Source organism: Lacerta agilis, chromosome 12 (genome assembly GCF_009819535.1).
Source record: "Lacerta agilis isolate rLacAgi1 chromosome 12, rLacAgi1.pri, whole genome shotgun sequence".
Lineage (NCBI taxonomy): Eukaryota > Metazoa > Chordata > Lepidosauria > Squamata > Lacertidae > Lacerta > Lacerta agilis.
Window position 1 is genome coordinate 52,264,742 of NC_046323.1, and position 13,068 is coordinate 52,277,809.

The 13,068-nt window shown below is 48.9% G+C and overlaps 1 protein-coding gene across 1 annotated transcript in view; it reads left to right on the plus strand.

Moving 5' to 3' along the window:
• Positions 1 to 13,068, plus strand: part of PTH1R (parathyroid hormone 1 receptor) — a 137,616-nt gene that overhangs the window by 103,993 nt on the left and 20,555 nt on the right. Inside the window, exons 5-7 of the mRNA XM_033165718.1 lie at positions 3,518 to 3,612; positions 6,593 to 6,779; positions 12,265 to 12,418. Coding sequence (XP_033021609.1) covers positions 3,518 to 3,612; positions 6,593 to 6,779; positions 12,265 to 12,418 — 436 coding nt within the window. The remainder of the gene's footprint in view (positions 1 to 3,517; positions 3,613 to 6,592; positions 6,780 to 12,264; positions 12,419 to 13,068) is intronic.

A 13,068-nucleotide genomic window follows, 5' to 3' on the forward strand; every position in this document is an offset into this window, starting at 1 on the left:
GACCTAAGTTGTTCAGGAGTCTGTAAATTAAAATGTTGAACCGCACAAAGAGTTTATTGCAGTAATCCAGCCTTGAGGTTACCAGTGGATGGAATGTCATGCTCAGAATTTGCCTGTCCCTGTTATATGCCAAGGAAAGCCTGCCTAAACTGACTTAAGTCCCCTCCAGACAACCTGTTCATTGAGCATACATCTTTCATTACAGTGGTAAATTGGTTCTCAAACTTAATACAGTGATACCCTGGGTTACGTAAGCAACCCATTCCGGATCACGGTACGTAACACGGCGTGCGTATCACGAACGCACCCCCCCAAAAAAACCAGAAGAAGCGTGATTTGAGTACTTCTGCGCATGTGCGAAGTGTGCAGAACGCTTCTGCGCATCTGGGGATCACACACGGGTTGCGCACGCTCCGGAGACACTTCCAGGTTGTGGGCGTTCGCAACTCGAACGTCCGCATCATGGGGGGGTACGTAACCCGGGGTTCCACTGTACATTACGGAAGTCCGTTCCAAAACCAAAGCATTCCAAAACCAAGGCATGCTTTCCCATAGACAGTAATGCAAAAGGGATTAATCCGTTCTGGACTTTTAAAAAGAACCCCTAAAACAGCACTTTAACATGATTGTTACTATCTAACGAGACCCTTGATCCATAAAATGAAAGCAATCAATGTACTGTACTATAAAATAAATAAGACAGTATTGCAGATGATTAAAAAAAAAAATCTTACCTGCACTGATGATAGTCCTTGTTTGGATGGGGGGCTTTTATCCATTTCCGCAGTCACACAATCCATCAATCAGTAGCAGAACTGGGTTCCACACAGTCACAAAAACAAATAAACCGAAAAATCCTCAAAAACAAAAAATGCAAAATGAATAGCAAAAACAAAAGCGCCAAACTTAATCCGTTCCGGGAGTCCGTTTGACTTCCGAAATGTTCAAAAACCAAGGCGCGGCTTCCGATTCTTATGAAAATTCAGCGGAGCAACTGCTGCGCAGAAGATACGCTGAGGAAACCGCACGTATTCAAAATGGTTTTTAATTATAGAAAAAAGAAGTTACACTAAGATTGCAAAATCCCACAAACCGTGACCCAACCACCAGGGTACAGAGAGGAGTACACAACACTCCTTATATACAGTTGTACCCCGACTTACGAATAACTCGACATACGAATTTTTCGACTGACGAATGAAAAAAGTGCCCGCACGCCTACGAATTTTTCGACATCCGAAGGACATCCGTTGGCAGTTTTAGATGGGGTTTACTCGACTTACGAATTTTAGATGCGGTTTACTCGACTTACAATTTTTTCCGAATTTTTCGTTTCCAATGCATTCCTATGGGGAAATCGCTTTTTTCGACTTACAAATTTTTCGACCTACGAATGTGCATTCGGAACGGATTAAATCCGTAAGTCGAGGTACCCACTGTACTACATTTACCATTCAATTAACAACACCTGTTCACACCTGCAAAACGAGGTCATGAGATTTACAGTAACTTTTAAAGAGGTATACATTTGGCGGAATAATAATGAACCGTGAATAAACCATTCAACACTGATTGGTGCAGGGCCTCCAGAAACAATAGACGACAGCCGCGTTGGATGTTCGGCTTCCAAAAAACATTCGAAAACCGAAATGCTTCTTCCGGGTTTTCGGCATTTGAAAACCCAGGTGTTGGAGCACCAAGGCGTTTGAGAACCATGGTGCCACTGTATTTTTCTGAAGCTTGTCAACACAGCGTAGATTATATTTATTGAGCTTTTGCTCTGATTTGCCTGCAGACAAGTTGTGCAGCAATGAGGACTCATCTTGCAGTCTCCCCGATTGGCTTCTGTGGCGTTTACACACACACACACACACACACACACACCCCGTTCATCATTTATTGATCCCACACTTTTCAGTGCATCTCCCTCTCGCTTTCCTAACCGCAGAAAGCCCACTGTTGTTCTTCAAATGGGTACGCCGGGCTGGGGCTGCAGACAGCTTTAATCCACGTTAATTGCGCCAACCTAAAGAGCCTTGAAACCCTTTCTGCAAAATACTCAGCAGCCCGGAGGCAGTCTTTCAAGCAGCATTAAAACAATAGAAACCCACTTTTAAATACATCTCTCTCTCTCTCTCTCTCTCTCTCTCTCTCTCTCTCTTCACATAATTGATCTCAGCTGCTTAGAGAGACAATAACTGCAAAGTAGAATTAAAAAGATCGGAAGTAAAGCAATCCAGTTACAAAACCAAAAATGGCAGCAGGTCAAAGCCTGCTTTTAGTAAAATGCTGATGGGAAGAAACATGTTTTCAATGTTGGTTTAAAGGGTGGCGAAAGTGGAACCTTGCATAATTCCTTTGGCGGTGAGTTCCAGAGATACAGGGCCACCACTGGATAGGCCAGCTCTGCTTCTTTCTAAAAACCGGTTTGATCAAATTTGTTGTTGTTGTTCAGTCATTTAGTCGTGTCCGACTCTTCGTGACCCCATGGACCAGAGCACGCCAGGCACTCTTGTCTTCCCGCAGTTTGGTCAGACTCATGTTGGTCGCTTCGAGAACACTGTCCAACCATCTCATCCTCTGTCGCCCCCTTCTCCTTGTGCCCTCCATCTTTCCCAACATCAGGGTCATTTCCAGGGAGTTCTTTGGAACCCAAACGTCCGACGCGGCTTCCGATTGGCTGCAAGAGCTTCCTGCAGCCAATTGGAAGCCGCACCTTGGTTTCCGAACATTTTGGAAGTCGGACAGACCTCCAGAACAGATTCCGTTTGACTTCCGAGGTACAACTGTACAGGATTGCCTTCAGATGGCTCGGGGGTCAGATAACTCCACGCCCTCCAACATTTCTCTGATGAAAATAGGGACCCAGGTGGCGCTGTGGGTTAAACCACAGAGCCTAGGGCTTGCTGATCAGAGGGTAGGCGGTTCGAATCCCTGCCACGGGGTGAGCTCCCATTGCTCGGTCCCTCTCCTGCCAACCTAGCACTTCGAAAGCACGTCAAAGTGCAAGTAGATAAATAGGTACTGCTCCGGCGGGAAGGTAAACGGCGTTTCCGTGTGCTGCTCTGATTCGCCAGAAGCGGCTTTGTTATGCTGGCCACATGACCCTGTCTACGGACAAACGCCAGCTCCCTCGGCCTATAGAGCGAGATGAGCGCCGCAACCCCAGAGTCGGACATGACTGGACGTGATGGTCAGGGGTCCCTTTACCTTTTAAGGAAAAGTGAGATATTCTGGGATGAAATCAGAAACCGTGACAGTTTCTCTAAATCAGGGGCACTTGGAGGGTCTGGCCCTAGAGCATCTGCTTTGCATTCAAAGGTCCCAAATAGGTAGGAATTTCCCTGCCTGAGCTGCTGCCAGTCTGTGCAGGTAATAGGAAGCAGGATGCACCAATGGTCTGACTCTGTATAAGACAGCTCCCTGTGTTCCTTCGCAGAGAAACAAAATTAACGGCAGTGTCTCAATGCAATTCCCTTAACGTTCTCTTTCTCCCCTTACTTTGTGTTTGCTTCAGGAAGTCTTCGATCGCCTTTATCTGATTTATACTGTCGGCTATTCCATCTCGCTGGGGTCCCTAACCATCGCCGTCCTTATCCTAGGATACTTCAGGTAAGTAGCTGCAACTTCTTGTCTGTACTGCCATATGCAGTGTGTGTACACACTCAAGTATCTATTTTGAACATTTTTAAAAGGGACTGCAGGAGCAATGCGGTTGCCCATTGCCCGAGCTACTTTGGCCCTACAGCAAGGGTGGCAAACCCCCAGATCAGGTCAGGGGCAAACTGCGGCCCTCTGAGCACATTGACCCGGCCCTTGGTACTCTCTCTCTCCCAAGCCATGCCTGGCTCCGCTGGCCTGGGCCCCAGTTGCTGAAGACAAAGAGCTGTTTTCAAGGGCTTTGATGCATAGATCAGTGGTGGCGAACCTACGGCACACGTGCCAGAGGGGGCACTTGGAGCTCTCTCTGTGGGGACGTGTGCTGTCGCCCCAGCACAGAGCCGGCAGAAGGCGAGGGTCAGGGCTTGTTCATCCATTAAGACGAACTAGGCAATTGCCTAGGGCGCCAAAATGGAGGGGGCGCTGGCCAGGCCTGGGCGCAGGGGGGTGGGACGGGCTAGCAGCAGCTTCTCCGCTGTAGCGAAGAGGTGCTGCTTGCCCCCTACACCACCCCCCGGCTCCCGCTAAAGCAGGCTTTGGCGGGGGGCAGGTGGTGGGACAGGCGAGCAGCAGCTTCTTCGCTACAGCAGAGAAACTGCTGCTTGCCTCTCCACCACCCCCACCTCCCGCTAAAGCAGGCTTTGGCGGGCGGCGGGGGGCGCCAGAAGGTGGTCTCGCCTAGGGCGCAAGAAACCCTAGCACCGGTCCTGGCGAGGGTGGTGTGTCGAGTCCTCAGCTCAAATTGGGCAGCTGAGCAGCCGCCTTCCTCCTCCTCCCGGGAGGCGCCAGGCAGGGTGCGTCCTGCGGGAGCTAGCAGGAGAGGATGGCATTGCTGGCAGGCCTCAAGAAGCCACTTTGTTCCAGTGCCGGGTAGCTCCGGGCCCCACTGGCCTTGCTGCGCCATGATCATCTCCCACTTACTGGCGTACTTCTTCACACTGAGAGCCAGTGTGGTGTAGTGGTTAAGAGCGGTAGACTCGTAATCTGGTGAACCGGGTTCGCGTCCCCGCTCCTCCACATGCAGCTGCTGGGTGACCTTGGGCTAGTCACACTTTTCTGAAGTCTCTCTGAGCTTCCTTCTCCTTTCCGTCCAAATTTCTCCTGCAGAAGTGGTGTGTGGGTGGAGGAATCTCCTGGGGAGCAGATCCGCCACAGGGAAATCCTTTCCTGAGCAAATAGATCTACAAGATGCTCCTTCTCTTTCTTTCATAATTTTTATTTTAAGTTTTTTTTTTTACAAGTGTTGTTTACCTTTAAATAAAATCAATTTCGATACATATATAGGCTTCCTTGAATCCTTGGTCTTCCCTCCCCACCCCCAACCCCAATCCCACCCTGGTTTCCATTGTAAATCTTTTTATACTGCATCTTATAATGTTATCCAATTTTTTTACGCTCCTAAATTTACGGTAACCATAAAACTATTGCATTACAAGTGTTACGGTAATCCTGCTAACGTTTTTAAAATGTTTTACAGTGTTCTTCAAGACACACTTTAAATATTCTCCAATCTTTGTTAAATTTTCTTATCTTCTCGGTTTCTGATCCTCGCATTTCGGCAAAGTCTGTCTTCTTGGTTATCTCTAGTTGGGAGTTTATCTTCCTTCCATCTCTGGGCAAAAAGCATCCTCACAGCCATTGTCGCATACATAAATAGTCTTTTCTGCTCTTTTCGTATCTCTTCACCTGTAATTCCTAATAAGAAGGCTTCTGGTTTTGTCACAAAAGTTACCTTAAACATTTTTTCCAACTCATTATACAGTCATACCTTGGGTTGCGTTCGCTGTGGGATATGAACGCGCCGAACCCAGAAGTACTGGAATTGATTACTTCTGGGTTTTGGCGCTGCGACGAACCTCCACTTCAGACTCTCCCCTCGTTACTAAGTGAATTTTTAATCAGGTGTTCTGGGTCAAATTACAACCCCACCTGTCCCTCTGAGGTCCCTCTGTTATTTCAATCCCCTTTTATCTATAATCTGGGGATCCCTTAGTAACGGGAGTTTTCCTGTCCAGCAGCCGTGGCCGGTTATATCCTCTGCTCAGGGCTTCAGGGGTTAACCTCTCCTTTGTCTACAGTTCGGGGTTTCTCCTTATTAGATCCCCTCACACTATACCAGTTAGCTAAGCCCTCTTAGCAACTCTGTGGCAATACCAGGGTTTCCACCTGCTAGCCCCTCCTGAGGGAACTCCAAGACACAAACGATCACCCTGCAGGTCAGTTTTGTCCTTTCCCTGAGTTCACCTCCTCAAGAGCATACATAACTCGCTGGACCAAAAGAACGACGATATTTTCTTAGCTCAACAGCAAGAGGTCTTTATTTCTTACAGAACATAACGGTTTCAGCAATGGTTCATAAGCTTAGTTTCATAACGGTGTAAACTCTTTCAGCAACAAATACACATCTTCAACGATCCTAACCTAACCCAAACCTGGCCCCACACCCTCCTTCTTCCAGTCACCACTCTCCTCACACTAACGGCTGCTCCCTCCTTTTAAAGAGCGGAAGGTCCCGCCTCCCACGGGGTATCTGCCACTCAAACTGGGGTGCCCATTAACTCCTAAAACACCGTGGGTTTCTGAACATCCCCTAACTTAGATCTGATTCATTACACGCATGCACAGAAGCAGCAAATCACAACCCACGCATGTGCAGATGCAGCGCTGCGGGTTAAGGACGCTACGGGTTGCGAACACACCTCCCACACGGATCACGTTCACAACCCGAGCGTCCACTGTATATTGTTTCCCAGAATGCTTTTGTTATCTTGCACTTCCACCACATATGGTAGAAAGTGCCTTCCTTTTCTTTACATTTCCAACATATATCTGTTGCAGTTCTATACGTTGTTGCTAACCTAAGAGACGGTCCATCTTACTGACGGTGCTCCCCACAACTCATCCCTCTTCTGCCTCCTGTTTCCCACGCCAGGCGCTTGCACTGCACAAGGAATTACATCCACATGCACCTGTTCGTCTCCTACATGCTTCGAGCCATCAGCATCTTCGTGAAGGACGCTGTCCTGTACTCCGGCTCGGCGCTGGAGGAGATGGAGCGGATCTCGGAAGAAGACTTCAAGTCCATCACGGAGGCACCTCCAGCAGACAAGTCCCAGTTGGTGAGTATGAGCCCCTGGGCAGCAGCAACCCCCGGTACAAAACCTCTACCGGATTCGACAATTAAAACAGGGGTGGGTTAGAACAGGGTTGCATCTCTGGGCACTTAAGGAACTGGTGGGCATCACAGAATCCTAGAAGAGGAAGCCCATAAGAGCATCAGAAGAGGTGGTTGCATCAGTCCAGTGGCCCACCTAGTCCAGCATCCTGTTTGAGAACCAGTGTGGTGTAGTGGTTAAGAGTGGTAGACTCGTAATCTGGTGAACTGGGTTCGCGTCTCCGCTCCTCCGCAAGGCTTCTCATTGTCAGCTGCTGGAAGCCATGGGAGGGGAGAGGGCTCTTGTGCTTGAATTTACCGTAGTGATCTGGTTGATCACCGTGAAAACAGGATGCTGGACTAGATGGGCCATTGGGTCCATTGAGGTCCAGCTCCGAGGACCTTCTGGCGGTTCCCTCGCTGCAAGAAGCCAAGTTACAGGGAACCAGGCAGAGGGCCTTCTCGGTGGTGGCACCCGCCTTGTGGAACGCCCTCCCACCACATGTCAAAGAGAACAACAATTACCAGACTTTTAGAAGACATCTGAAGGCAGCCCTGTTTAGAAGACAGAGTGTCCCCCACAACAAACACTCTGTGAGGTGAGTGGGGCAGAGAGACTTCAGAGGAGTGTGACTAGCCCAAGGTCACCCAGCAGCTGCATGCGGAGGAGCGGGGACGCGAACCCTGTTCCCCAGATTACAAGTCCACCGCTCTTAACCACTACACCACACTGGCTTAGGGAAGCTTTTAATGTTTAATAGATTCTTGTATTTTAACATTCTTTTGGATGCCACCCAGAGTGGATGGGGAAACCCAACCAGATGGGCAGGGTATAAATAATAATAAAAAAATTATTCTTATTATTCTTATTATCCTGCAGGCTAAGGGTTAATATCCCTTAGCCACAAGATGGCACCGCTCCCCATTCTAGAACACACACACACACACACACACTATATATATATATATATATATATATATATATACACACACACACACACACACACACACACATGCACATATATATAGTTACAGGTAGGTAGCCGTGTTGGTCTGCCATAGTCAAAACAAAATAAAAAATAAAAAATTCCTTCCAGTAGCACCTTAGAGACCAACTCAGTTTGTTCTTGGTATGAGCTTCTTCAGATTCTCTCTCTCTCTCTCTCTCTCTCTCTTTTAAGATTTCTTTATTGTCATTGTACAAGCACAATGAAATTGGATGCCATCCCATCAAAACAAAACAAAACAAAATAAGTGGAGCAGTTCTTTTCCAAGTTTACTTGTAGCTGGTGTACTTGGTGGCGGCTTTGGTGCACAGCAGCAGGCACACAACAGTCTGGATCTCCCGGGAAGTGATAGTGGATCGCTTGTTGTAATGGGCCAGGCGGAAAGGCTCAGCAGCGATGCACTCGAAGATGTATGTCCTGTCCTGGGCACCTCTCCAACAATAGATTACAGCTCACAATTGTTATAATAATAATAATAATTCAGTCCATAGGAGCCAACTCCTAGGCACTGAGGTCACTTCGTGCCGCCAAAGTTTAAATCAAGCCCCAGCATCCTTTCTCTGCCTCCCTCATTATTCTCTCATTTAATCCAAGGGTCCGTGTCTGGTGACAGGGCCGTCTCATCCATAGGGGCATCTGTCGCACCGTGCCAGGGCGCCAGCCCCCCAGGGGCGCCCCTGCGAGCCCGCCGGCATACCGGGCACCCCCTCCCCAACCCACCCCCGCCCCCACGGGCGGGCTGGCAGCCGGGCGCTCGCGTGCCTCTCGGGCGGACTGCGAGCCGGCCGCCCTTGCCTCCCGTCCCAGGAGCACTGGAAGGGCGCACAGAGCCCTGCGCCGCTCCAGCGCCACGCCCCTCATCCCCCGCTCGCCCACCCCCCCTTCCCGAGGGGCGGCAAGTGCGGGAGGGAGGCGGCAGAGAGGTGGCACGCCGGGGCGCCGGAGGGATCGCCGCGCCACGGCGGCCGATCTCCCGAAGAAGGCCCTGTCTGGTGACGTTATGAAATCTAACTGCTGCTCATTCACTCCCCAAGGGGCGAGTGTCTTTGCAATCAAGCATGCCATTGATATGGATCTGCGTTCAAATCACCCACAGTGTTAAAAATAAAACCCAAATGGTCTGCAGCAATTCCAGTCGGCCTTGACTAAGGACGTAATGAGCCCTGCAGCTGACTCAGGTCAAAGGTGTCTAGCCCAGAATCCTGTTCCCACATGCCTCTTCTGGGAAACCAGCTGGTCTTCAGAGCCGTTGCTTTCTCCAACAGCATAGCCATCGTGGCTAGCAGCCGCCATCGATAGCCCTCTCTTTCACAAATTTGTCTCTCTTGAAGCCATCCAAGTTGGTGACCATCGGCACCTCCTGTGGCAGGGAGTTCCGTAGTTTAGCTATGTGCTTTGTCAGGGTGGCGCTGTGGTCTGAACCACTGGGCCTCTTGGGCTTGCCAATCAGAAGGTTGGCGGTTCGAATCCTCGTGACAGGGTGAGCTCCCATTGCTGTGTCCCAGCTCCTGCCAACCTAGCAGTTCGAAAGCACGCCAGTGCAAGTAGATAAATAGGTACCGCTCCAGCGGGAAGGTAAACAGTGTTTCCATGCACTCTGGTTTCCATCACAGTGTCCTGCTGTGCCAGAAGCGAATTAGTCCTGCTGGCTGCATGACCCTGAAAGCTGTCTGTGGACAAACACTGGTTCCCCTGGCCAGAAAGCGAGATGAACGCCAAAACCCCATATTCGCCTTTCACTGGACTTAACTGTCCAGGGGTTCCTTACCCTTTTTTACCTTTGCCAGGGCTATTTTGCAGCCCAAACCAGTGCTGTGTTTAGTTGTTTAGTTGTGTCTGACTCTTCATGACCCCATGGACCCCATCTCGTCCTCTGTCACCCCCTTCTCCTTGTGCCCTCCATCTTTCCCAACATCAAGGTCTTTTCCAGGGAGTCTTCTCTTCTCATGAGGTGGCCAAAGTACTGGAGCCTCAGCTTCAGGATCTGCCCTTCCAGTGAGCACTCAGGGCCCGATTTCCTTCAGAATGCATAGGTTGGATCTTCTTGCAGTCCAGCACCATAATTCAAAAGGATCAATTCTTCGGCGATCAGCCTTCTTGATGGTCCAGCTCTCACTTCCGTACATTACTACTGGGAAAACCATAGCTTTAACTATACGGACCTTTGTCGGCAAGGTGATGTCTTTGCTTTTTAAGATGCTGTCTAGGTTTGTCATTGCTTTTCTCCCAAGAAGCAGGCGTCTTCTAATTTCGTGACTGCTGTCACCATCTGCAGTGATCATGGAGCCCAAGAAAGTAAAATCTCTCACTGCCTCTATTTCTTCCCCTTCTATTTGCCAGGAGGTGATGGGACCAGTGGCCATGATCTTAGTTTTTTTGATGTTGAGCTTCAGACCATATTTTGCGCTCTCCTCTTCCACCCTCATTAAAAGGTTCTTTAATTCCTCCTCACTTTCTGCCATCAAGGTTGTGTCATCAGCACATCTGAGGTTGTTGATATTTCTTCCGGCAATCTTAATTCCGTCTTGGGATTCATCCAGTCCAGCCTTTTGCATGATGAATTCTGCATATAAGCATACCAGTGCTATTTTTCTAGAAAAAGATGTGCCAGAACTCACCCCGAACACCTCCCTCATTCTCTTATCATAGCAATGGAGAAGTGCCAGAATCCACCTGAGAGGTGGGAGAACACAGTTCCAGCTGGGGGGAAAATGTCCCGGCTGAAACTTCACCAAAACTCAGTTCCTGCACCTTGCAGTTGGGAAGCGTTCATGGTGAGTTCTGTCACCTCTTTTTTAAAGAAAAATAACACTGTGCTTCACAAATAAGTACTTCCTGTGATGCAGCAGCTAAAAAAGCCAGTGCAATTCAGGGCTGCATCAATAGGAGTATAGCATCTAGATCAAGGGAAGTAATAGTACCACTGTATTCCGCTCTGGTCAGACCTCACCTGGAATACTGTGTCTAGTTCTGGGCACCACAGTTCAAGAAGGTTACTGACAAGCTGGAACGTGTTCAGAGGAGGGCAACCAAAATGGTCCAAGGCCTGGAAACGATGCCTTATGAGGAACGGCTTAGGGAGCTGGGTATGTTTAGCCTGGAGAAGAGAAGGTTAAGGGGTGATGTGATAGCCATGTTCAAATATATCAAAGGATGTCATATAGAGGAGGGAGAAAGGTTGTTTTCTGCTGCTCCAGAGAAGCGGATACGGGGCAATGGATTCAAACTACAAGAAAGAAGATTCCAGCTAAACATTAGGAAGAACTTCCTGACAGTAAGAGCTGTTCGGGAGTGGAATTTGCTGCCAAGGAGTGTGGTGGAGTCTCCTTCTTTGGAGGTCTTTAAGCAGAGGCTTGACAGCCATCTGTCAGGAATGGTTTGATGGTGTTTCCTGCTTGGCACGGGGTTGGACTGGATGGCCCTTGTGGTCTCTTCCAACTCTTGATTCTATGATTCTATGATCTGTCCTGGATATTCCAAGAGGAAGATGAGAGATCCCTCTCCTGGGTGCATCTTTGCAAGGGGTGGGGGTGGTAGCTGGGATGGACAGCAGATTCCTCAATGGCCTTGGTGATGATCCCAGTGGTTAGGTCTTATCGAACCCAACTCTCTATATGATAAAAGCATAATTGACACCCAATGTCCCAGTGCAATTCGTATTATGACTCAAAATAATATCGGCAGAAAGCATAGACCATGGGTAGGCAAACTAAGGCCTGGGGGCCGGATCCGGCCCACTCACCTTCTAAATCTGGCCCACAGACTGTCTGGGAATCAGCTTGAATGTGTCCTTTTATTTAAAATGCATCTCTGGGTTATTTGTGGGGCATAGGAATTCGTTCATTTTTTCCCCTTCAAAATATAGTCCGGCCCACCACATGGTCTGAGGGACAGTGGACCGGCCCCCTGCCGAAAAAGGTTGCTGACCACTGGCATGAACGTACAGTCACAAGGAACTTGAAAAAAAATATGTACGCAGTCTTGCAATTTGCTATTCAATATAACCGATACTGAGAGTTCGACCTTGTAGTAAATCTTGTCGATAAGGACTATGTATCTGAAGAAGTGTGCATGCACACGAAAGCTCATACCAAGAACAAACTTAGTTGGTCTGTAAGGTGCTACTGGAAGGAATTATTATTTTTTATTTTTTATTTTTATTTTTATTTTACTATGGCAGACCAACACGGCTACCTACCTGTAACTGTGTACACAAAGGATGAGCAATGAGACGTCCATTTAAGGTCTTCGTTTCATATGCCTTCTTCAGGTCGGTCCAGATATATTGATAAACGTCAGGTTCGGGCTCATAACTGGACCCTCAGCTCCTAGTATAATGTTGGCGGTGAGGTTGGGTCAGGCCAAGAAGATTGTGTCCGTTCTAAGTGCTCTGGTATATTAACCCTCTTTTCTTCCTCCTTTCCTTTCTCTGATCTCCCTCAGGTGGGCTGCAAGGTAGCCGTGACCTTGTTCCTTTACTTCCTGGCCACCAACTACTACTGGATCCTGGTGGAAGGACTCTACCTTCACAGCCTCATCTTCATGGCCTTCTTCTCGGAGAAGAAGTACCTTTGGGGATTCACGTTATTTGGCTGGGGTGAGTCTTGCTTCCCGTCGGCCTTACCCAACTGCTCAGAGTTTCCTGTCCGGTTTGAGAAATTACCTGATCGTGGAGATAGATGGGGCATGTTCGCGTAGCGATGTGGATATGAGAAAATGGACTTACTTAATGTTAGAACAGGGACGCGGGTGGCACTGTGGTCTAAACCACAGAGCCTAGGGCTTGCCGATCAGAAGGTCAGCAGTTCGAATCCCTGCGACGGGGTGAGCTCCCGTTGCTCGGTCCCTGTTCCTGCCAACCTAGCAGTTTGAAAGCACGCCAAAAGTGCAAGTAGATAAATAGCTACCACTCCGGCGGGAAGGTAAACGGTGTTTCCGTGCGCTGCTCTGGTTCGCCAGAAGTGGCTTAGTCATGCTGGCCACGTGACCCGGAAGCTGTATGCCGGCTCCCTCGGCCAGTACAGCGAGATGAGTGCCGCAACCCCAGAATCGTCCGCGACTGGACCTAATGGTCAGGGGTCCCTTTACCTTTACCTTTAATGTTAGGAAATGATTTGAGAAAAAGAAATTGGTAGGCGTTTTTCCCCCAGGAGAGGAGGGCAGCAGATGAGCGAGTGGCCCTGGGTTTGGATTTTCCTGTTGGATGGATTTAGATGAGTAGGAGAGGATATTTTGTTTAGTAATTAT